The sequence below is a fragment of the Lepisosteus oculatus genome, chromosome 1 (genome assembly GCF_040954835.1).
Source record: "Lepisosteus oculatus isolate fLepOcu1 chromosome 1, fLepOcu1.hap2, whole genome shotgun sequence".
NCBI lineage: Eukaryota > Metazoa > Chordata > Actinopteri > Semionotiformes > Lepisosteidae > Lepisosteus > Lepisosteus oculatus.
The window spans coordinates 39,887,188-39,912,445 of NC_090696.1; the positions used below are offsets into that span (position 1 = coordinate 39,887,188).

At 38.8% G+C, this 25,258-nt stretch overlaps 2 protein-coding genes across 11 annotated transcripts in view; one reads left to right on the forward strand and one right to left on the reverse strand.

The window, feature by feature from the left end:
- Nucleotides 1-629: 629 nt before the first annotated feature.
- On the forward strand, nt 630-16,270 carry nocta (nocturnin a). 4 transcript variants are annotated; one of them, XM_006629623.3, is made up of 3 exons: nt 630-1,039; nt 13,109-13,372; nt 13,522-16,270. In XM_006629623.3, exons 1-3 carry the CDS (start codon nt 823-825, stop codon nt 14,355-14,357), a joined length of 1,317 nt encoding a protein of 438 aa, XP_006629686.2. In that variant the 5' UTR covers nt 630-822; the 3' UTR covers nt 14,358-16,270. The 4 variants fall into 4 exon arrangements, with proteins under 4 accessions (XP_006629686.2, XP_015200504.1, XP_015200503.1 ...); XM_015345018.2 differs by lacking the exon at nt 630-1,039 and adding an exon at nt 5,693-7,214; XM_015345017.2 differs by lacking the exon at nt 630-1,039 and adding an exon at nt 5,693-7,171.
- A 3,461-nt stretch (nt 16,271-19,731) lies between these two features.
- Nucleotides 19,732-25,258, reverse strand: part of elf2a (E74-like factor 2a (ets domain transcription factor)) — a 54,999-nt gene continuing 49,472 nt past the window's right edge. For 4 of the 7 annotated variants that reach the window (XM_069189910.1, XM_069189937.1, XM_069189918.1 and 1 more), the window contains 4 exons: nt 24,724-24,810; nt 24,328-24,520; nt 22,127-22,519; nt 19,732-21,459 (listed from right to left, as the gene is read on the reverse strand). In XM_069189910.1, coding sequence (XP_069046011.1) covers nt 20,880-21,459; nt 22,127-22,519; nt 24,328-24,520; nt 24,724-24,810 — 1,253 coding nt within the window. In that variant the 3' untranslated portion in view covers nt 19,732-20,879. The remainder of the gene's footprint in view (nt 21,460-22,126; nt 22,520-24,327; nt 24,521-24,723; nt 24,811-25,258) is intronic. The other 3 variants (XM_069189920.1, XM_069189944.1, XM_069189926.1) reach the window with 2 other exon arrangements.

The following is a 25,258-nucleotide window of genomic DNA, read 5'->3' on the forward strand; positions in this document are numbered from 1 at the left end:
ATAAGGAGGAGGCGGAGGGAAAAACAATACAATTATTAGTCGTCTCTTCAATGCGGTTTAAAGGTCATAATCGTGAGAGAGGTAACAAGCGCTGCAGTTTCTGTTTAATTTTGTGTCAAGTAGTATTTGGATCCTCCACGTCTTGGTACTGTACAATGTGATCCTTAGTCGAGGTTTCGATATGCGTTATTTGCTTTACTCTCTGCGCTCTTTAACAATTACGTACATGCGAAGTACGTACTGAAAGTGATCAAATGATTTGTTTTTGTAAGTGAACAGATTATAGTGGAAGAAGGCGGGGGCTTTGACGTCATTCTTTTTGCTGGTATGTAGTGGGTACATCCTAAAAACTTTCATCACGCAGGACATTTTCCACTGAGACGGGGGAAACTTATTACAAACGTGAGGCGTGCTGCCTGTGTGCCTTCAAGAAAACTTTTCAAAAGTACCATTTTAACAAATATAACTAATGTTTAACTTTGAAATTACAAGGAAGCAATAATATCGAGTCAAAAAAGGAAAATATTTCCAGTAACTTACACTAAAACCCCTCTACATATGGAAATGGTACAGTCCCTTTGCATCAGCTCCATGTGACAGCACATGAATAGGAGGAAAAGAGAGTTGACTCATTGAGAGAAGAACCGGCTTTCAAAAAAAATACAGGTTAAGGCGCAGGATAGCCGTTTTATTTTCGTAATTAATTTTTTCGTTAATACATATTTATTTTTTGTGTTTTTAAGCTTAATTTTAGCTGTTTTAGGGCACAATCCAGCATATAGCGGCAACTGTACAGAGTTTGAAGCTGTATCGAGGCACGTTATGTATCAAAGTTCGGTCAGGCTGTGCTCCACCCTGCTACAAAGAGACATCCCGGTGCTTCGTGTCTCTGCCCTCGGGTCGCCGGTCAAGAAAGCGGCGACACTGAAGAGATCTTCTTCCCCAGGGCCGCGGTACTGCCACTCGGTCTGTGCCGACAACTTGAGCAGCAGGACCAGCGTGCCGGCAGCGCCCACCGGGCTGGTGTCTCTCAGGGCAGGTGAGTCCGGAAGGAGGCCCTACTAGTACTAGTACTACCTCTGGCAGTGGCTTTTGAACTAGTTGTCACGATTTAACAAAAATGAGTTTTTCCATAAACACTAAAAAGACGAAAACAAGTCTTCTAGTCTATATCGATTTTACATGTGATACGTATCTTGCACATGAGCAAACGCTAAACAATTAAGCGAGGCTGCGAATGGAAAATTGAAATATGGTTAGTCTACTGACGTGTTCGTTTTTAGTACAATTCAGGTAATTACTATGCGTGCTAGGTAGTCTGAATTGTATAGCTTGGCGAGATTGTGCTTTATGCCGCTTTGTTCTTAAAGAAAACGTGTAGAATGTGTACATCTGAAAATGATTTAGATGGGATGTGACTTTTGACGCTTGCGGCCCCTTTTCAGAAGATATTGACATCCTGTCTGAACTTTTAACCTACTCCCCACCTCGCAACCTTCGCTCTTCTAATTCTGCCCTCCTTACTGTCCCCCAAGCCCATCTAGATTGTATGGGGGACAGGGCCTTCTCCTGTTATGCCCCCAAGCTCTGGAACTCTGTGCCCAAGGATATCAGAGAGTCACCTTCTCTAAACTCCTTCAAATCCAGACTCAAAACCCTCTTCTTCAGAAAAGCCTTTACTTAACTGGTTCCATTCTTCACCCCTCTGCTCTTCTTAGTACCACCATCCACGGTCTCCTTTGTATATTTTAATTGTGTATTCATTATATACATTATATACATTTAATCTTATGTATTCTTTTTATTTATTGTTGTATTCTTCTTATTTATTGTTATTGTCGTCCTGTAAAGCGCTTTGAGAAGCCACCTTTAAAGGTGCTATATAAAATAAAGTTTATTATTATTATTATTATTATTATTATTATTATTATTATTATTATTATTATTATTATTGTAGCGTTTTGCAGGTTCTTTTACAGAACTAAAGAACAGTGGAGACGCGATTAACCAAGCACTGGCTTTATTTTACAACCACACCAAAACCAAACACAGGATCTACACACACATGAGGAGACTGACAAACACGTACACAAATTTAGGGTGGTAATTACCTACCAACACACTCTACTTTTACAGGACTACACAGGGCACTAGAATTACTAGGACATTATTTACACAGGTAGGGTCAGCCGCTGGTCATCGTGCTGACCCTCAGACTCTTCCCGGCTACCACTCCCAGCATGCCCAGCGGTACTACGAGCGCCTAGGGGCGCTTCCTCCTCACCACCAGGCGAGGGCGTTACATTATTATTATCTTCAGATTGTGTCTCATCTCGTTTGCTGACCGCTTACTCCTGGTGGGGTCGCGGTGGTAACTTAACACTGCTGAGCAGGGCTGACAAGACTCCCCTTTCCCACCCACAGTCTCCAGCTCCTCCTGGGGGATTCCCAAGGCCAGCTGAGAGAGAGAATCCCTCCAGAGCGTACTGGGTCTGTCCTGGGGCCTCTTCCCAGGGTGTTGTGCCCAGTACACCTCCAGTAGAGCAGTTTAGATACACTATCAAGCGTAACTTACAGCACACGAGTTTAACAACTGTGCTTTATAGTTGATTTTCTATTCTGAACAATCAGAATTCTCTACATGTCCCATGATATCAGGATGATGTCAGAAATCTAACACCAGAGCAAGGATGTCTGCTTAATGTTCACATAGGCTGTAATTTTAGGAGTTAGTCATTGATGATCTGCATTAACATTACAAGACCAAGTGAAGGCCATAAGGGGTGGTACAAATCAAGTTACCTGGATGAATGGAGCACGTGTGCCTGTATAGTTTTGGAATCACGTGTGTTGTAAGGATGAAGATATCCGCAAGGCTGTGAAGATGCCCATCCAGCTACTTTTATTTCACAACACACCAGTTCAGCCAAGTAATCTACCAGTACTTAAATAGGAATATAAACTGCATGAAGATTAGCAATCGGTTTCTAAAAGTGTTCCCAAATTAGCGAAAATACAGTGGTGTTAAAGTGAAAAATCAAGTATCCTCACATGTACAGTAGCACTGTAGGGCTGGTGAAAAGGAATTGGAAACGTAATTGACATACTCCCTGTGCAATGTACTATAGTTCCGTTTTAATGGATTAAAGATGAGGGTACTGTGTCCTCCACCTGTGCTCTAGGAAACCTATTAAAATGTGTTGAATCTCGCAGAAAAGGAGCGTTCGGCCTGTGTGTCCAAGTAATTTAGTTTAATCTCTGCATTGGTAGGAGTCTTCTCTTTCACGGCTTAAAATTAATGTGGTTTAATATATCTGTCTTTAATATGTATTCATTTCTGTCTTCTGCTAACAGAATAGCCACCCATTTTCTAAGCGCTTCTTCCAATTCAGGAATGATTCCCAGGGGTGCTGAAGCCTATCCTGGGAAACGGTGGGTGCAAGGCGGGGTACGCCCAGGGGTGCCACTCGATTGTGTGGCAGACACAGACCTAGACCCACACACTCTCACAACAGGGCCAGTCTTCCCAGTTGCCAGTCAACTTACCAGTATGTTTTTGGATTTGTGCGAAACCAGGGAGACCAGACAAATGCTGCACGGATAGCACTCCAGGTCTGGAATTGAACCCGGCGCCCCAGCACTGCGAGGCCGCAAATGCTAACCACTGCACCACCATGCTGCCTGCTAACAGAATTTTTTTATTCCTGTCACTTAATACACTAGAGGCCCCATTTCTCAGGTTTTCTTCAGAGTGGTGTGCTTTAAGTACAGTTACAGTAGATTAAGCCACTGTTACCTGTGAATCTCCCTTGGAATGATTTGCCAGTGAAAGTAAGGGCCATTGAATTTGCTGGGAGTCACCTGAGGCATGAACGGTGACCTACTGGACTAGTAGAAGGAGTCGATACTACACCTTCTGGGCAACCCCTGCTTTAATGAGATTACTCTTTACATAATAGAATTAGAGAGGTTGCATTTAATAAGCTCCTGGTAATGGTATGTGCTGTAAATAGCAGGGTCCATCGAACGCACACTGCGCTAGGCTTTTTTTTTTAGCAGATAGATTTTTGTATACTGGCTTTATTTAGGTCACTTGATAAGGTATGCTTTAAGTTTTGTGTTTATTATTAGAATTCCGATGAGGACCACCAGCACTAGGGTGAAAAGATGGTTTTCAACACGGCAGTTCACTTGTTGATATCCAGTTTATACAACAGGGATCTCCTCTGAGTTTTGTATGGCTCAGTTCCTCATATCCCCACAGTAATGCAGTGATATGCTGAGCTGCAGTGGAGGGAAAAATCTAAAGGGGGAGCATGTTAAGAATTTCATCCCAAGCTGTTGCTTGTACTTTATCGAAGGCAATCGCATCAATAAATTGTTTTGCATTTGAACAGTTTGTTTTATAATGTCTATGTGTAAGTTTCAATTTTAGTCAAGCTATATGGCACACATTAGTACTTCTGTGCATAAAATATTTTATATATATATACAATATATTAAAAATGTAAACGTTTTATCAAAAGTTAGTTTTCAATGTCATACAAATAATTGTTTCATCAAATCATTTTCTATGCTAGTGATTTAAAAAGTAAGATGCATTATTTCCTGAATAAGCGTTAGAGCAATGACAGTGCCTGAAAAATAGCTAATATGACCCATTGTTTTTTTTTTAAATGGCCAATTGTGTCAATGAACAGGGCATTGACCTACTGATAAATATTCTGGCAACAGCTCTAGCTCGCTCATACCCACGACATAGGAAAATTCCAAAAATCTAGCTCTACGCCCTGTTGAAAGTGCGCACAAGTCTCTGAAAGTCTGGGTGCGTGCCTTTCTAATTCCTAAACATTACTACTTGATCACCTGAAATGTGAGGAAACCAGTTTGTGGAAGAGTGAGAATTAAAGGTAGGACTGAGAAGACTTAAAACTGCCTCTTTTGGTTTATTTATTTGGGGGCCTTCAGATAACATCAAGTCATCTCTTTATCCTTAACAATGCCTATTTTGCACTGTATCTCACTAGGTGTATATATGACTGGGAAAATAATATAAATAACATCTTCCCATTTATCACTTTACTGGTCCCATAATAAATTAATCTATCCTCAGAAGGACAAGGCTATCTTTGTTTCTCTTACAAAAGATTTTTGAGAACTGTGCTTTTATCTTTGTAAGGCTAGAAACCATTTCGTCAGCATAATTGTAATCCTAATTCTTCAGTGAAAAGCTCTGCATGTGGGATTTCAGAAGTCTGTAGAAAAAGGGCCACCTGAAGACTAGTTAATCTTTTCATTATTTAATTCTCTTTATTTCAACATACAAACCTATCAGTTTCATTTACAGTTTCGCATATCCCGTGAGATTTTTTTTTCTTTTAAATGCTTATAATACATTTTTAAGAATTAAAAGCTGAATATGATTTAGTTTTCTAAAAACTATAGTTTTCCTTCAGTGTTTATCTTCCTGTATTTTTACCAGGCTTAATATTAAACATTTTACACTTAAAAAACAAGTTTAAATTCCCTTCTCAACTAGTCCATGCTTATCCAGTAGTCAAAGTCACTTGTGTTTATAGTAAATGGACAAATTAATCAAAATGACACCAAAATCATTTAATCAATATCCAAATACTGAGAAGAACCAGAATCCAGAGAACACCCATGCATAAATAAAATAGATTTTTTTATTTATTTTCAGTATGGATCTCTAGAAAGTTTGCTAAGTTCCTTCATTTAAGGGCCAACTTTAAAAAGAACCATTACTCAAAGCCATAGGAATCCATATAGTCTTGATAATGTTTGCACATTGATCAAGAACTGATCAATGTGCATACATTAAACAACACATCATTTTAAGGGCCAAATTTGTAACTTGGCAGATGCAAGAAGTGGTTTACCACAGGTAAAGAATATACAGCAATTTAGATTCTTAAATAATTGATAATGTAGTTACATTTGTAGAAGTTAGGAAATGGGGGAGTTGCAAATTGGGCTGGCCGGACACTTGACTGATCAAGTTTTAATGCTGATAAGTGTTTTTTATCACATTAAGAATAGTAGAAATGACACTATATTCATCCCCTGAATGATTTGGAAATGCAAGAAAATCCACATGAAAGGGATATGGGTGTTTATGCAGATTCTTCTATGTACTAATTCAAAAGAAAGTGGGGAAGTAATGGAAAAAGTAAACAGAAGGCTCAAGTATCTAGCAAATAGTGTGGAAATGAAACCTTAGAGAGTTATGGCGGTGAACTAATGAGACTTTATTTACAATAGGTTTCAGGTTTGATTGCCTTATCACAAAAATTATATTGTGGCTTTCCTGGACTCAGAAGATTGCCATATAGGTTTGTACGTGGCTGGGTGGCTTGTTTTATACTCCCAAAACCCTATGGGAAAACAAGTGCCTCATGTTCTTGGATTTAAGTGCATTTTCACATAACCTTCACTTGTGTCTGGTTCCTTTTTCACTGTTGATTCTGAACCTGTCCACTTGTTCCACTTTGTCAGGGCCTATGTATGAGGATTTTGAATACTGTGTTTGGGTCAGATCCCTTTCTTTTCCTTCTGTGTTCCTAACTAAAAGGGTTAGTTCTTTAAGCCTGTCAGTGTAGAACAGTCCGGGAATGTATCTGACTGCCAGACTGATTCCAGAACAACTACAGTACGTAGCACATTCCACAGCACATTACCTAGATCATAGTGACTGCTGATTTTTCAAATAGTCTTCATATTCTTGTTAATTTTTTTTTAAATGTTACACCAGTGACTTTAGGAAAAAATGGGATGGATTACATTGTGAAAGTAACTTACCACAACACTGTTCAATATGATTTGGGAATGTCCTGTGATACAGTAGACTACTTCCAGATGTGTGCAGCTGGTTTACTAACTGGAGCTCCCAGCTGCTCCTGCTCAGAGCACTAAAACTATTCATGGAAATTGATTTAAGCAAATTAAGCTTTTTTATTTGCGAAGGGCTGTATTTGGCCTTCTTTAGACTAGTTAATGCAGGAGTTCAATTCCACAATTAACCAGTAGATGGCACACTAGGTCTGGTATTACTGCCGTGTGGATGACCTTGTAATGTACTTGATTGAGCTCAGTGTTGCAAGGTTTCGTCGTCAAGGCTATACACAACTAAATTTCTAGACTGCCTTGGAAGGTAAGAAAACTTGAGGAATACTTAAATAATTGGCATAAATCAGGTGAGAACTAAATGCTTGTTAACAAATGCCGTGTCCTTAAACAGTTTACTGTTAATGTTTTAGTTGTGTAATTGCTAGTAAGTTTTCAAGGTTTCTGTTTTGAAAACTTAGGATTCTTAGAATTAAGTAAACGAAATTGATTAATACATTTTGCTGTGATGGTACGTCTGAGTTCTTGATCAGTATTTGTGAAGTTTTGACTTTTGTATCTGAAGTTCACTTAAAATGGTTCACCAAGAAGGAACACTTAAGTCGTGTAGCCTAGAGCTTTTTTACACTGGCTTACCAAAAAGGAGAATTACTGTATCCTGGTACGGTATTTGGTAGCATACTGGTAATAAGTTCAAGTGGGGATCTGTGTCAGTTTCAAAGGAACAAGTAAAGATTAATATACAGCAGAAAAGTAGGAAAAAAAGAAACAAAATGTTGACTGAGTCTTCTTCAGAACTCCGTTAGGATACATTGTTGCACCTACACACCCATACTCTCATAGGACTACATAATAATCTACATAATAAGCACATGGATTTAAGGGACTCATGATTTTGGCAATCATAAGGGTCTGTAGACTCAAGCTCATAACCATACCTATCGTACAGGGAACATTTTATAGTTCCTATTCCAAACAACTCCCTGACGGACTGTGTACTGTAGGGGCCCTTACTGCCCCATAATGACCTGAGTCACCTGTAACCCTCCATCCCAGATTTGGAGTATGCTGGAGGAACAAAACCAATTATAAGTCAAGGAAGGTGACAGCTCACTACTTTATACTGTATATACTGTATACAGGCTATTTTCTTGGTAAACAGTCATTTTGGGAATCCTGTCAGAGCTCGTTTTCCAATCTAACAGTGACTTGACAGGAAGATTTCAAGCTTCAGGAAAGGAAAGTGCTTTATTGTTGAGCTTGTCATTTTAGAGTGTATCCTTTACAAGAGGTTAAAATAGCTTTTTGTGTTAAAGTTAAATACTAGTAATGCTGGCCTGTGCCTGTTACAGTATCAATTTAATAGCTAACTAAATGTTACCCATGTCCTCTTCCAGAGGGAACAGATTAAAAGACAGAAGAACTAGAAGCAGAAATCTGTTTATTGTAATGTCATGGTTTCTGTTTAACGTTTTCTGGCATTTTGTCAAAATATTGACATACATATATACAACAATAGTTTAAGAAAAAAGATTGCATTTGTTGAGAGCATTGTTGCATCCAGCAACTACATGACACTGTCCTGACCTCTTTTATGGTAAAGTGACATTTCATGTAAGTCCAAAAGAAAAAAGTGTATAATGGAAGAGAGCCAGAGATGCAGCAGCATTCTGAGCCACAGAACCTTCAGCCATTCAGAACCACAGAACAGGACATGTCTCCCACAAGTCACTAAAAATAGGCAATTCTACATTCTCATGGACAGAGCAGTACAAGACAAGTCTACAACAGACTGTCTTTCAAATTAATCTCATTCATTCATCTGAGAACTCCATGAAATGATATATTAATTGTTCTTTATCTTTCATTACATTTCTAAAGTGATACATTTCTAACGTAATTGCTTTTTTTTCATAACCAAAAGTGTACTATAGCACAATTCTAACTTTGCCTTCTGTACTATTTGTTTTAAGTTCCCATCCTTGCCGTCTTGATATTTAAAACATTTCTATAACGATTAGAATCTGTATAGATTACCATAGGAATTGTATAGTAAGTAAAACAACAAAATGACTGATGAATTCTGCTAGTTCAAGTGAATGTCAAAACGACAGCATTTTGTTAATACTGGAAAGTGGTAATAAAAATTATATTTCGTTTTTAGCTTGTACCTTTCCAAATTGTGCTTTCCTGAAAAATAAAAAGGGTGAAATGCATGAATGACCTTTCTAGATTAGCAATGCTGATATTAATTAAAAGGTATGGAAAGTGTATGGAAATCATTAGAAAACTCTACAGTTAAAAGTGAACAACTACCAGTTAAAATTCCCAAATATAATTAATGAAGACCTAATGTTGGCTACCTGAGATGTGTGCCAGGAGATTATCTCTAATACATGTTGTGAGGGACTGGATGTATTGCAGGACAGGATCCAAGGCTGAGTGTATGGAGGGACTAGCTTGAAGGAGCAGGCAAGGTTGGCAGTAAGAGAAGATTGGGTCATTGAGGATACCACGTGTCAGTCTCCTGCTTCATCCTCCTGGAGTTAAAAATAGTCGTATTGGTGGGAACAGTCTGTCGCAGCAAGAACTGATGTCGAAATATGGAGTGTCAACACCAGGGTGACAGTGAGCATGACTGTCTTCACCACCACGTCAGTGTCTAAATTCAGTTGGATTGAGTTTTCAACAGACGTGTTAAAAAATGTGTCAGTGTGACATAATCATTCATATGAATACTTTTTAAAGTGAAGGCAGCAGTGTGGAGCTATCGACACCTGGTAGGAGAGTCGTGAGTTCACATCCTTGACGGAGCACTTCTGTTGTACATTTGAGCCAGGTATTCTTAAGGCCAGTCAGTTCCATGCTGAATGCTGTAAATGGGTCACTGGGTTATTTATTGTAAGTCGAGCATTAAAAGCCCTACCATCTTTTTTCAAAGCTGCTTTTAATTAGATTCGGAAGATCAATTCATTGTATAGGTGTTTTCCTTGTCGATCTGCACCATTCACACCTTTGCTAAACAGACAAATGTCGAAAAAATGTCTGTGAAGGCCATCCTTTTATAAAATCAGTTATTATTATACATGTCAAAAGATGGCATGTTCATCTCTTGAAAGTCTAGGTGCTGTGAGGCAAAGTTTGGCAAAACATTGACAGTGATGAAACAACGTATATTAACTAAAATCCTCTCACAGTCCAAAAACATACTGGTAGGCTTAATTGGCTTCTGGGAAAATGGGCCCTGGTGTGTGTGTACAGTGATGGACTGGCTTCCCGTCCAGGGTCTGTCCCGCCTTGCACCCATTGCTTGCTGGGATAGGCTCTGGCCCCGGCTCCTCCACGACCTTGAATTGAATGAAGTGGTGAGAAGATGGGTGGGTGTTTTTTTTTGGCTGTGTACATGCTATGCTGGCTATCACTCTATTTCCTATTTGCTAAAAATACACCAAAAGCCAACCTGTGGCTGTATTACTCAGAGGGAAAAGATGTATCTGTTGTAGTCATGTGACAGGCACGTACAGTATAATACAACCTCACATGAACTACTCTGCAGGACTGTGATGTCCTGGAAATTATAACTGATTTGGTTTGGATTTTTAAAATAATTTTCCAAAAATGACTTCATATATGCTTTTTGAAATATACCCCGAATCACAACATATCAACCTAAAGGCCTCCTTAAGAGATTCAATACTACATTTTCATCTAACTTTAAATTGTAAACGTTTGTGCAGGAACTAGACCAGGCATGCAGTGTTCTCAAAAGAGGCAGATCTCTGTCTCTTTTGAGAACAAAAGTGGGGCACTTTGATCTGTTTGCTTTGTTTTTTTGTTGCAATGATAATCTGTGACACATTCAAAGTTTATGGGAATGAATACGATAATTTTTATATTTTTGTGCACTTAATCCATCATTGGCATGGAAATTGAAACCTGAAAGAATTTTCATTAAAAAAATAAACATAAATAAGGAGTTGATCAATTATATTAATTTAAAAGGAGTAGGCTAATTCTTCTGAATGCTGTCACATTTAAACCAATCTTAAAATCACAAGAGCCATACTTCAGTTTAATATCAGAAGTTGATCCAGATTATTAAACTGCTTGTACTGCAGCTCAGTCATTTCTACTACGATGTGGCATAAATAAGGAGGTAATTGATTTCAAGCTTGGCTGATTTTTCTCATTTGGCTTTTCCCTTTTGTGTTACACTAGTTTACTCATCTACACATTTGTTAATGACTCCAGGAGGTGAAATAAAATCATTTTTATTGTGGGCGGCACAGTAGCACTGTGGTATGTTCTCCCCATGTTTGCGTGAGTTTCCTGCAGGTGTCCCTTTCCTCCTACAGTCTAAAGACATACTTGATTCTTTAGAGAAATCTCTGACAGTGTTGCGCTAAAAGTCCTTTTTACAGAATCACTGTTGTTCTCTGCCTTCCTGTCATGGTGACAGTGTTCCGGTGCACTTCCTCTGTGTGCTGTGGTTACGCAGGTTTGTCATTTCAACATGATTTCTGCTGTAGAGATCCATATGTTTTACTGACGTCTTTATCATGTAATCCCAGATTTGCACACTGAGGTTCTAGTGGGTTTCAGACAGGCTTAGGAACTGTGGTCATGTGCTAGCTCACTACAATAGCAGGGCAGTATTAATATTCATTAACAGCAGGAGGCATTGTCAGTTCAAAACGGTTTGCATTCCACACACTACAGTTTTGCACAGAGATCATTCTGGAAAATGGATGTTGTAGGTAAGATTAACCTTTTTTTCTGAAAATTCCATACAACTCAAAACTAAGTTTTATTTTTTATTGACAACACATTCTCAAATTATTTTACTCCTTCACTGTTACTGATGTTTTGCTGTTATTTTACCTCATGAAGAACTTGGATTATTTTAAGGTTTTCACCTTAGGTGAGGATCACTTTTTGTGGCACTACAACTTTAGCAACTTGTTTTCCATTGGACTATTAGATAATGAAAATGTTTTATTTTGATCTTCTTACCATGGAGACAAAAGTTTAATAGTGTGTAACTTTCGAATTTGCAAATAAAACACACTATAGGACATTTCAACTTGTCACAGCATGCAACATAGTGATATGCAGACACTTTGAAATCGTTGTTTTGTTTGTAATGAAAAAAATAATTTATTGGATGATATTTTGTTGTTTGAAGTTTTACCTTTATTTTCATTAATACTGTATCTATATATGGTGTCTTTCAAGTAATGTAGTGATTTGGAACGAACGGTTGTTTTTTTTCCATATACATATTTGCTTGTTTTAGAATATTATTGCTAAATATATTAATATACAAGGGAGTGTGAATGGTATCATTGTGAATGAAAACAATTGCTGTAACATGTAGCCTGGTTATCTTTACTTGTGTAAAGGTTATTTTGCTAATAAATAGGTTTTAGAAAAGACTAGGCCAGTCTAATTGGACGAAAAATTCAGATACTAAACCAGTTGCTGTTTGTATAACAGGATATTTTTTACAAAACGCTTTGCAAAAAAAACTTTCAAATCAGTTGACACTCTATGACAACATTGTCTCCACTAACCAATTTGGTAGATCAAGGGTAGAAGGCTTGCTTAGCAAGTGTCAACCTCACCCTGATTTTATCAGATATGTGATTTAACAGGTTGAGCCAACACTTTCTCTTTAAGGTTCTCTTCTTCCAAGCAATCAAGAGAACCTTAATGCTGATGTCTTACAGTTTGATAGATGTTTAAGTAGCCACACTGAGCAGGTGTGTATGAATTTCTGAGATTGCAAATTTATTTTCTGAGCTCTGTCTTGCTTAGCTTTATGGACAACAGTGAGTATATCAAAGGCAAATCAAGTTTTTCAGAAGACAACAGTGTTAGTCCTTTAAACCAGACAATTAGAGAGAAAACAAGTGTTTTATTAGTACAGTTGTGTGTATCATGGAGGAGGCCATGGTTGAATCCTCTGACAGAGAGATGTTTTTTTTTTATAGAATAGGAAAGCAGTCCAGTCAGGTTTTAGGTGCTTATGGAGGCATAGGTTTAAATCTCACTAATGACATTGACTTTTCAAGATCTCTTCCCGCACCTTAAGCTTATGGGAGTGTGGAACACCAGCCAATACCCTAGCCTCTAACTACTGAACAGCCTAGACAGACCTCATGGCTTCCTCTTGTTTGAAATCTTTCTTATATTCCTCTGTACGACTCTAATCCCATGACTGATGCCTGTGCTTTCTTGTCAGTTTGTTCCATGGGCAACAGCACGAGCAGGCTGTACAGTGCCCTTGCCCAGACGCTGAGCAGCACCCCCCTGTCTCAGCAAGAACAGTACAGGGAGCAGCCTCTGGAGGTGGAGCCCATTGACCCAGAAGAGCTGCTGAAGAAGTGTGAGGAAGTGCTGCAAAACAGGCCGCCCAGACTGAACAGGAGCTTTGTATTTCCCAAGAAGAGCAGGCCTAGCCCCCACCGGCCAATCAGAGTCATGCAGTGGAACATTCTTGCACAAGGTATTGGAGGCATCAAACCTTTCGCAAATCTTTACTGCCCTACAAGCCTGACATCTTAATTTTTATGGTGCACCACTTGCATGTTTACATTGTATTAACTTTACAGTAGGTAACGTCCTTCCAATTCTCGATTTTGTTTTTCATTGCAGCTCTTGGGGAAGGCAAGGACAGCTTTGTGCAGTGTCCATTGGATGCTCTGAAATGGGCCGAGCGAAAGTACCTCATTCTTGAGGAGATTCTAACCTACCGGCCGGACATCTTTTGCCTGCAGGAAGTAGACCACTACTTCGACACCTTCCAGCCAATCTTCACCAGCCTGGGCTACCACAGTAGCTTCTATCCAAAGCCCTGGTCTCCTTGCTTGGACGTGGAGCACAACAACGGGCCAGATGGCTGTGCTCTCTTCTTTAACAAGGAGAGGTTTGAACTGGTGGACAGCACCAATATGCGCCTGGTTGCAATGATGCTGAAGACCAACCAAGTGGCTATAGCTCAGACTCTGCGATGCAAGGAAACCGGGATGCTGTTTTGCGTGGCTGTCACCCATCTCAAGGCCCGCAGTGGCTGGGAGAGGTTCCGCTGCTCTCAGGGCTCGGACCTCCTGCAGAACCTGCAGTCCATCACCAAGGGGACGGGCATCCCACTGCTCATCTGTGGGGACTTCAACGCCGAGCCCACGGAGGATGTGTATCGGCACTTTGCCAACTCCAGCCTCAACCTCAATAGCGCCTGCAAGCTGCTGAGCCACGATGGCCAGTCTGAGCCTCCCTACACTACCTGGAAGATTCGTCCTTCTGGGGAGAGCTGCCACACACTAGACTACATTTGGTACTCCCAGCATGCCTTCAATGTGGACTCTGTGCTAGATTTCCCAACAGAAGAGCAGATAGGACCCAATAGACTGCCTTCTTACAATTACCCTTCAGATCACCTGTCCTTAGTGTGTGATTTCAGCTTCACTGGTGAACCAGACAGACTTTTATAGGTCACATTCATAGGACTTGTAATGGTTACAAATTAATTTATTGTAACCATATACCATGTATCAGGGACATGCAACTTGCAGTACTTTCAGTGTGCTCCATTCTAGAATTTGGATACAACCTGTTCCTTAATTTTTTTCGTGATGCTTAGCTGGATCAATTTAGCAATTATGGAGCTGATTGTAGCAACATTTTGGAATGGAGCAAAATAGAAAGGTAGCAAGTTGATATATACATCTCAATATAATTTGTTTTCTACTATAGCTGCTAGTTTCAACTGTTCTTGTAACTTAATACTGCATTAGCTTTAAGATACAACTTTCAGAATTGAAAGAGCCATGGACCACTTAAGTCTTACTTCGTTCAGAAACAATAACAGTATAGCAGATTTGTGCAAATAGCGCCAGGACAAAAATAATTGAGGAATGTTCCTCTAGTTATAGACTTCTGTGTTTTAGGTTTTTCTTTAGATTCTAATGTTATATAAGTATATTACACATAAACTTAATAGGTAGTCCTTTCAAAATTTCCACTCAGTTTGTACGTCAACTTCTTCTGGAAAATAAAATATCTAAGTGGCCACTAAAGATCCATCTAATCTTTTAAAGGAGTAGAACTCGTATGTATCTGTTGGCAAACAAACTCAAGCCATACAGTGATAGTGTCAGATAGTGTCCACAAAGGATCAGGCCTCACGGAAAGGTCTTATAAAAAGGTTTTTAAAGTAGTACAATGCAAGAGATTGGCAAGCCAATGTAATATAGAGCAGATTTTAAAAGCTAGACTTCCCAACTCATTCCATTTCTCATCTGGAGTAATTAGACTGATATTACACAGTACTATTGCACATTTAAGGAGCTGGTTGTTACAAAGTCCAGGAATGGAGAAGGTTGGAAGGTCAAGCTGATTTCTTAGACAAACTAACTTAACAACAAACAAAATACATCAGCCCATTTGTCTCAGTATTTAAAGATTTAAAAACTATAAAAAGAGGTTATACTAAACCTATTTGTAGAATAACACAGACAGAACCCCCACTGTTAAAAACCAATAAGAAAAAGTTACTGTTAATATAAGGAGAACAGGACTGTAAAATGTCAGCACTTTCAATCAATATCAATAAATACAAATGTTTAATTTGCTTTTTTTAAAGCAGAACATACTATAGAAGGGTTTGGATGATTTCCATTTTAAAAAAATGGGAAAAAAATCCAATATTTGGTCTTGTAGCTCTATCTGTATACTGAATGAATTCAGTAGCGACAACTGGAAATTGATAACCAAGCAATAGGTATATTTAAAACTGCAATAATCAGAATGTTCTAGTGTTAGGAGTTAACCACTTAAATGTTGCTAATGATAAAACATTTTCAACAATGCAGTTTTATAATATATTAGAAAATCTGTGTCCTGCTATGGATGGATTGGGAGATCTTTTATTGATCAGAGTACTAAGTCTTCCTGAGATTTCCATATGTCTGAATTAAAATGACATTTATGAACTTTGAAAATTAGAACCATTTTATACACACCATCTTTAATGTAAGCACCTTAATAATGGCAAAAAAATGTGCAAATAAAATGAAACTTGTGAATTAAAACTGTAAAATCAAAGTGGAATGTGCGACTGACTGAAGATGTCTGTTCAATAGGAAAATCTGTGTGATCCAATTCATGTATCGTTTAACTTAGCTTTATTCATTTTTATTTATAGACTTTTTTTTGTCATTCCAACTGGTTGTGGAGTGTTTACAGTTATAGGAGTGTAATAATGGAAATTGTCAATATTTTTTTACAGTGATTGGGACTTTAGTGTGTATTAAATATTATTTTTCTGAAATTATTTAAATGTTGAAGTTGTCCTCATGCCTGCATATTTACTAAATGCCAAGAATAAAAAAATAATCATTATTGATTTCTGCTTTTGTGTTTTCATAAATACAGTAATTGATGGAGACCAATATTCTATTCAGTAATGTAAAGGAGGGAGAGATCCACTCTCCCCTGCCTTCTTGCCAGAATCACTTTCACACGTTTCACTAGATATGCACTGATACCAGCTGCACTAGGTGGCACTAGTGCAATTAATTGCTTCTAGTAATGCAGGTTATTTCAAAAGATTCTGGAAAAAAGACAAAATGTAAGAATTGTACTTTGAATTCTTTATCTCATTTTAAATTATTTTTAAACCAGGTTATCTGAAAATACCTACCAGTTGTTGTTTTTTAAATCTGTTTTCTAACCACTTCACCCAGTTCAGGTTGCAATGCAGAAAACAAAACAATTACAACTGAGGAAATATCTTAAACCCAACAACACTTCAATTTATTGTACTGTACATCTGTCTCAAAGGTTAACTTACTCCCCCTGGATTTTTTTTTTGCTAAGCAACTTAAGGATATTACCTGTTCTGTTTGAGCTATTACTACCCAGTTCCATTAAGTTCCCAGTTCCATTGAGGGCACGGTCTCACAGTTCATGAACTAGCAATTTGTGTCTCCTTCAAATCTCTTACATTCAGACTCAATTGAAGGGCTGGACGATAATTACAATGCTCTCGAAAGTGTACTGGACTAAAATACTACCCATGGTTTAATGAAATCACATGGTTTAGTTAAACATATCAAATATAAATGGTACAATCAAACTACAAGACCATTGTTTTGCTTTGTAAGACATTTACAAAAATATAGGGTCTTTAGTGAGATCAGAATACTATTCAGACCTTAAAGAATCTGAAAAATCTTTTGTTGCATTGATTACATGAAATGTAATAAAAAATATAGAAATTAATATCTTAAGTTCTAAAGATAAACCATTGAATATGTCAATCTAGAGAACAGTAGTCAATATTGTGAAATTTAAAGATTTTTTTAAAATGTCAGCTGAATCTAATTAAATCATAAAAATGAAATGCTGTTTTCTTGCCATATTCCAATTATTATTAGACTCAAATACATATTTGACATAATTAACCATTCTAATTTAATTCTCTCAAAAAACAAGGGTAGCTGTTTGGATATGTATTGTTCTATTTTGAATCCCATTTTCATTTTTTTCCCCATGATTAATTTTCTAATGAGGAAGATACCTTTATTTTTTTTATCAGATGTCACTCTAGGTGTTCCGCAAAGATTCATTATCCAAAAACATCAGGTAAACTGTGTTGTGCTGGTGTTATCAGCTACATTTATTGTTTAATCCAATCAATAGCTCTGTTTTCATCAACCTACCCTTTCCTTATTAAAGATTGATGCTATTGAGACCTCAATCAACTTAAAAATATAAACTTATTTACATATTTGAATGGTTTCCCCATTAATTAAAAGGCTGAGATGAAGAAAAACCTAGGCATTCAAATCAAAATATGTCCTTTGAGAAACGTCTCGGAAACGTCATTTCAGATTTTTATTTTTAAACACCTAAAGTTCCACTTTTGAAACATCCAGGCTTATTATTGTAATACCTTTCCACACGTTTCTTAATTACCTCGTCATATTTCATCTTCACAAATTGTACACAATGCTGTCGCCATTTCCACAATAACCAGGGAGTTCAGCACATGATCTCGGCATTATTAAAAAAAACATCCACTTCCTGATGGATGTTTATGGATCAAGAATTAAGTTATAAATCTGTCTACGCATAAAGCTCTTTGCAAGTGTGGAGCCATATACTACATCAAAGGCCTGTTGATCCTCTTTGTCCTAGAACATAATTCTGCTCAGTGTTCCAAAGGTACAGAAAAAAAAATATATGCATGGGCTCAAAATATTTGCCTTAACGCCCTTGACTGTCATGATATGCTACCATTTCTAAGGAATGCTTCCTCTTTTGCTGTTTGTGAACAATAAAAGCATTTTTACAAACTGGGCAGCATGGTGGTACAAGTTAGCATTGCTGGCTCTCAGCACTGGGTAAAATTCTGGGCCTGTGGTGCTATCTGTGTGGAGTTTATATGGTCTCCCCATGTTCATGTGGGTTTCTCCACAGTCCAAAGACATACTAGTTGGCTAATTTACTTCTAGGGAAATAGGTCCTGGTGTGAGTGCACATTTCTGTCTGTGTGTTCTCTGCAAAGGAGTGGTTTCCAGTCTAAGGTGTATCCTGCCTAGTGCCTGTTGCTTGCTGGGATAGGCTCCGGCTCCCCAGCGACCCTGGATTGGATGAAACATTCAGGAAATGGATGGCTGGTTTTATGACTCCACAGATGATTTTAATGGTTATAATTTGGTTCGTTTTGCTTTAATCAGGACACAGTTTATCTCCACACTCCTTTCAAAATCTTTTTTTTTTACTTTTTGTATCTTTTCATACTTTACATTTGTTTAGCACAGGAGTGCTCATTTCTATGAAAAGCGCTTTATAAAAATAAATTCTTCTTGTACATCATAGAAAAATCTAAAACAGTTTGTTGTTAAAGATTAAGAGTAGTCGTACTCACATTGTTGCCATCACAACCTTTCTATAAATTTGTATATATTGTTTAAATATTTAAATGAGAAAACTGGATTTGGTTCCTTTAAACCAAGGGTCTCCCATCCCTTAACCTGGATAAATCCAATGCAGTTTGTCTTGTAAATCACCTGAATTACCTGTTTTGTTTAGAGGAACACTTGCACGTTAATTGATTAACCAAATAGTCAATTCAATTAGGAGAACTCTGGTCCTTGAAGGCTGAAGAATTTTCCGATTTTACTGATCACAGTTGAAAAGTTCAAGGTCACAAGAAATGGATTCATTTATTTTCTAATTCATTTTGATTTTCTCTTCAACGATTCAGAACTCTTCCAGGCAGCACTGGGCAAAATGATCTGACATATTAAAATAAACACCTCACCGTTTATCAAATAGCTCTTGATGTTCTTTGGCACTGGAGTGAAATTGCTCACACAGAGATAAGTGCTGAAAAGATTAGGCTTTGTCTGTAATCCCACAAATCCAATTGTATTCAGACTGTCAGGGCAGACAAGTCATTCGAAGCTACTGGAGCAGACATAAAACACGTTCTCCGTTTTGAAGGCAGGGACACAGTTTAATACAATTGAAGAAGTGTTAAGGAAGTAATCAATATACACTGCAGTGTGCAGTACTAATCAGTAAAGATGTTATTACTCACCCAAATCATTGTTCATCAGCTTTTTTTAACAAAAGTACACATACTACAGCTCCTGAATGTCTACTAAAGGTGTAAAAACTGGTACTGGCAATATCTATAAGTTAAGGGTCTTCTTGGACTTAAGATAAATTGTTAAAGCACTGGCATATTAAAGCTGATGATTTTTTTTTCTTCTTAAGAATCTAAAAAGAAAAGCTATGGGGGGGAGCACAGACATGCTGTTCTGTCATATATAAAGGTCATCGAAACATTCGAAAGAAGTTTTTTTGTATTTTTTATATTTCAGTAAAATCTACTTGAATACACTTTGAAACAAGAGTACAACAAAATAGAATATACTTCAAATGTTGAATATACAAACTAGTTCAGTCTGAACACAAACTTTTTTCTCTCCCTCTTCAATTACTAAAAAAAAAACAAAAAAGGAAAAAGTTTAGAACGAGCTGCAAGGATGCATGCTGAGCGTGACCTTTTAAGTAGCAGAAATGCTCCGAAACTGAAATGTCCATACAAACGCCAAGGCAATGGGACACAGGCAAATTACAGCAAAAAACACTGCTGAAACTGAAATCCTGGAAAGAATTTTAAACTATAATACAAAATGTTGCCTTATTTCTATAATACTGTGCTTGGTACAAGGTTTTAAAAAAAACTTTACACATAAAGCTAGTTAGCTTATTTTTTTAGAAATGGAAAAAAAACAGAAGAAAATGATTAATCTAAGGCTGCTTCTTTGAATTTCTTTTAGACTGTATAGCAGACATATACAAAGTCCCTTTTTACTTCCCTCATTCACAAGCTGTCCAGGAACAGCTTTGCCACATGACTCCACTTTCCAGGTAAATACCTGTTAAGCTTTCACTTAGCACCAAAAAAAGGGGTACTATGTGCACACAGTGATAGTCAAACAATTTGCTGGTTTGCATTTTAAATGCAGAAACTGTATTAGACAAAAGTGTTACAAAGTTTAAATTGTCCCACCCATTCCAAAAGATCACTGTTGGTTAATTTACTTTTAGTGTTCTGGACATTTAGTGTCTGGGTAAAACTGTAGTGTCTGTTTGGTCCCTTCTCTCATCCACACTGCAAAATGCTTCCTATGCTTCTGTTATTCACTGCTGATTCGCATCAGTCTCTCACGTGAAATTGATGTGGTTCAAAATCCCATCAAAAACCATGGGACGGACATAAAAAAAGTCTCAGATCAAGTCTTTTTGCAGTTTTTAAAGTCAGTTTGACTGTTGAATAATCTAAAACAAAATGAGCACTGGATGGTTTTGCTTTGTTTTTTGTTGGTACAACCAGATTATTTATTCTCTCACTGGATGAGCCTCTCAGTCACTGAGTTTGAACGGCAAATCTAAAAAAATGTCAGTTTAATGTGCCGTCTCCCAATCTTTCCCTCTCAGCATTCGGCCTCCTCTGATTTCACTGTGACACTGTCCACAGCTGTCGTCTCCCCTATGGGGTGTGGATGCGCTTCACTCTTCACTGTGGCTTGCAATGCACACTCCTGCTTGACCTCCGGCCGCCTGATGATGGCGCTGACAACCCGAGCTGGGGTGTGGCTGGCAGCCTGGCTGGTTTGCTGGTGGTGCTGCGCTGGCATGGCCAGTCTCACGACAGGGGTCCCTGGCGCTACCGACACGGGGGTGAGCGCTCGGACAGCCAGCGGGGTTCCTACGAGGTTGATATTAGAGGTCCCAGGCAGCCCGGACTTGGTGTTTAGCTGGCACTGAGCGAGTTGCGTGGCAGGGATGGTAATGATTTTGGCAAGCTGTACGGTAATCTTGTCTCCGTTCTCGGCAGTGGCGGGCATCATGGTGGGGATGGTCTGGATGACCACCTTGGGTGCCGAGGCCGTCGAGGGGCTGGTGTTGGTAAGGACTGAGGAGCCGGCAGATTGGACAGCCATGGTAGAGATCTTCTGACCCAGCGACGTCGTCATCACGACTGGCACCTGCATGGCCACACGAACCGTCCTGCTGAGATAAAGAAAGTTTTTAAAACCTCAAAATGGCAAGCGGAACTCCATGGACCCACACCAAATTCAGAATATAATTTTCAGAGATATCAGCGGCAGATAGGGTATAGCTTTTTGTAGTAACTTTGTGCATTATTTGTAAAAATATTTGTATTCCATAAACCTTTGGTCCTTTGAGGGGTTTTAAAGATTGAAGACTGAACAGAACCAATTCAGCCTACAGAAGTTCTGTTCTCAAAGGACAGGGAGGAGACTTGTTGGATGATTTTAACTTTTCACTGCTCATAAAAACTGTCTAGGATTTAGACTTACATCCTTCCAAATCAAATGCAAATCTCAGACTTTGACAGCTCTCATTTTTCTGAACTCGCTTTGAAACTTCACTGGAAGAAATATTTCCTTACACACACATGTGAGGCCACTTGGAGTGAAAAAAGGGTAGAACAGTGCTGGGTACAAACACTTACATATTGTAACATCAGAGCATTTAAAACAAATAAGCAGAAATAATGGTTTTCTAATTACATGGAGACAGAAGAACCTCATGCTCTTTTTCAGAACACGTTACTTTACGTTTTCCAGAAAAAAACTCTTAGAGCCCAAAGCATGAGACTGTTAACGTCTTCCACTCCGCTTCAGCTCCACGGCGGGAAGAAGGACCTCCTCACCTGGCTCCCGATGCCGCGGGAATGACGGTGGTGTGCGACTGCGGCGGGGAGGCGTCCTGGTGCTGCGCCGCGTACGTGACGCTCACTATCCGAGGCACGGGGGACGCGGACGCTGCAGTCTTGCCTCCCTTCGCGGGACTGTGGTGGACCAGGGTCCTCCCCCCGCCCCGCAGGATCCCGGGGGTCTTGGACAGCTCGGCGGAGGTGAGCAGGCTCTCCGAGGAGGGGGACACGCGCTCGTACGACTTGTCGGCGGTGGGGCTCAGCAGCTCCTCGCCGCCTGGGTCGGATTTGTCGTCGTCGATCACCACAATGTTTTTTGGCATCTCTTTGAATTGGTAGACGAGCCGCTGTCCCTCCACCTTCGCCAGGATACCTCTTTGGTAGTAATACCTGGGCAAAGGAAAGGGTTCTTCGAGTCAATGTCAGACTAATTTCCAAGTCGTTTCAAATAATTAAAGCAAAATTAACTGGCTTGTGATTTTGGGATTGCAGGAATCAAAAATCTCATGCAAAACCTTCTATTCCACTTCTGAAAACAATCTGAATTACAAAGTAAAACTAAGCCATTAACTTGTCATTTTTAAGCTTTCTACCAATTTACACAAACCTCACCACACCTGCAACAGTTCTACTGCAAAGCGAGCGTAACTCTGTAAATTTGACTGCTGTACCTATTCATACACATTGCAGTGCTGTTGCTTAATACCATAAGATTAAGATTAAAGATCTAGAGGCTGACATTATAAAGAGGTTTATTCAAAACAAAAAAAAGTTTGCAATAGATCCATATCCTTTTTTTCACCTATATGTAAACAGCAGCAGCAGCTAAGCAACTACCAGCTGCTATATCACCCTGTAACTCACACCTGGCAACGCATTGAAGCTCAGCAGGTGTGAGCCTGGTCAGTACCTGGATGGGAGATCTAATGTGATAGCTAATGTGATAGCTAAGGTTACTGCTTGAAGAGGTGTTAGTAGGACCAATAGGGGGCGCTCACCCTGACAGGGACACTATACTGTAAAAAGGCGCCGTCCTTCGGATGAGACGTAAAACCAATGTCTTGGATCTCTGTGGTCATTAAAAATCCCAGGGCATTTCTCAAAAAGAGCAGAGTATCCTGGCCAAATGTCCCCCTGGTCTTTTCCAATCATGGCCTCCTAATAATCCCTATCTATGAATTGGCTTCATCACTCTGTTCTCCTCCCCACTGATAGCTGATGTGTGGTGAGTGTACTGGTGCACTTTGGCTGATGTCATCTCATCTAGATTGGTGCTACACTTTGAGTGGAGTGGCCAGAAAAACGCTATTTAAGTGTAAGGATTAATATTTAACAGTAATTTTCTAGAATTTCCTCAGTATGTAATAATATACCATTTAAAAAGCAGTTTTCACTGTTAAAAACATTCTTAACAGCTGCACACAAAATCTCAACCTAAGATTTGCAAACTGGCTAAATTACAACATAAAATGAAAGTACAACTACAACAATTGTCAGCGAATAAAAAACTGAAGGTGTGGGAATAGACTGGGACTCTGGTCACACTGATCTCTATGGCAAATGTGCTTTGAGTAACCAAGTGATGTTGCTAAAATGGCAGACCAGCATTAGAGTGACGTTCAAAACGTGATCCAAAAGGTTAAACACGAATCAAGTGACCAACAAGTTTTCTTTTTGTCACAGAATGAAGTTTGAACAATATCACTGGTGATAGGCGTGTGCTTCTTCTAGAAGATCCAGAGAATTCAGCAACTGAGAGCATCAATCCAGTAGCCAAGCAGTGATTTAACATCAGAAAACCAATTCACTAATCCAGAAGAAACAAGACAAAAGTGGAATGGACACATTATACTGCAAAAGCATTCTGTAGTTAATGTCTTTAGGCTATTTTGTTATTGACTGTTCCTTGTGAAATATGCATTATTTCTGTATTTAAAAATGTTGGCAGTCTGAGAATGACATTTTAAAAAGGGGACTGGAGCAATGTACTTCTATTTCATTTAGTCTTTTCAAGCTACTAGCTTCAATTTCAGCTTTCAAAACTTTTGGAACTCATGAAGAAAATGAGTCTTGTGAGACTTTGTAAAAGCATGAGATGAGTGATTCTTATGCTTGGGCTGTTCTGTGCTTTTGGACACACATCTGCACAGAGGAACTGTCCCTCAGTAACCACTGACAAGTGCTTTTTTGGTCCTTACCTCAGTGCTCTGCCCATTGTCTCATAGTTCATGTCGGGTTTGTTTTTGTGTTTGCCCCACAGTTTGGACACAGCCTTGGAGTCCACCAGCTTGAAGATGCCCTTCTCTCTCTGGGTCCATTTGATGTACCTGGGGCAGGTATTCTTATCCTGGAGAAGATCCAGCAAGAACTCCCACAAATAGGTGGTATTACCTGTAAACAGTGCCAGAAAGAAACTTACAGACACATTGTCAAGACTAGTAGGGAGGCAACATCAATCAAAATCATGACAGATTACAATAAACTTCCACACAGTATTAAATTACAAGAAATTATTCAAACAAAACAAATAGCATTTCCCTAATATTTGCTAATTTTGTTCTGTGCTCTCCTTCATTCTGTGTGCTGTAAATTACCTTTGCCTTCTCTGGGTTTTTTCTTTATACCCAAATCAGGAGACCCATTGGAAACAGCTGCCTGATGAGTCTTTGGCTTTCTCCCTGCTAAAGAGAAGAGAAAAGCAGAAAAAAAATCAGTTTTACCAAAAATCATGCACTTTATTGATTACAGTTACATAGAAATTAAAATCTGGAATGAAACCACAAAACTTTATAGAGACTATCAGATCTCAGAAATTCATTAAGATGTGGTTTTTCTAGCAACCGGATAGAAACAAAGGGTTTAAGGAGATTATTTTGGAAGGGGGTGTCTTTCTTCCAGTTCAAAACAATAGGTTAGAATTGTAGAGAAATTGTAGTCACTAATAACGTCTCGAAATTATTAGAACCTGCATCACATTACAAGGAAAGGGTTATTAAATCCAGTGTCAAAGTTCTACACATATAAGTAACAAGGAGGGCTGAAAGACAGCCAAAAATATCCCATTCAGACAACTTCTTAGAATACAGTCAACTTCAAATCTCTTTTTGCCATCATCTTATTTCTTTTGAG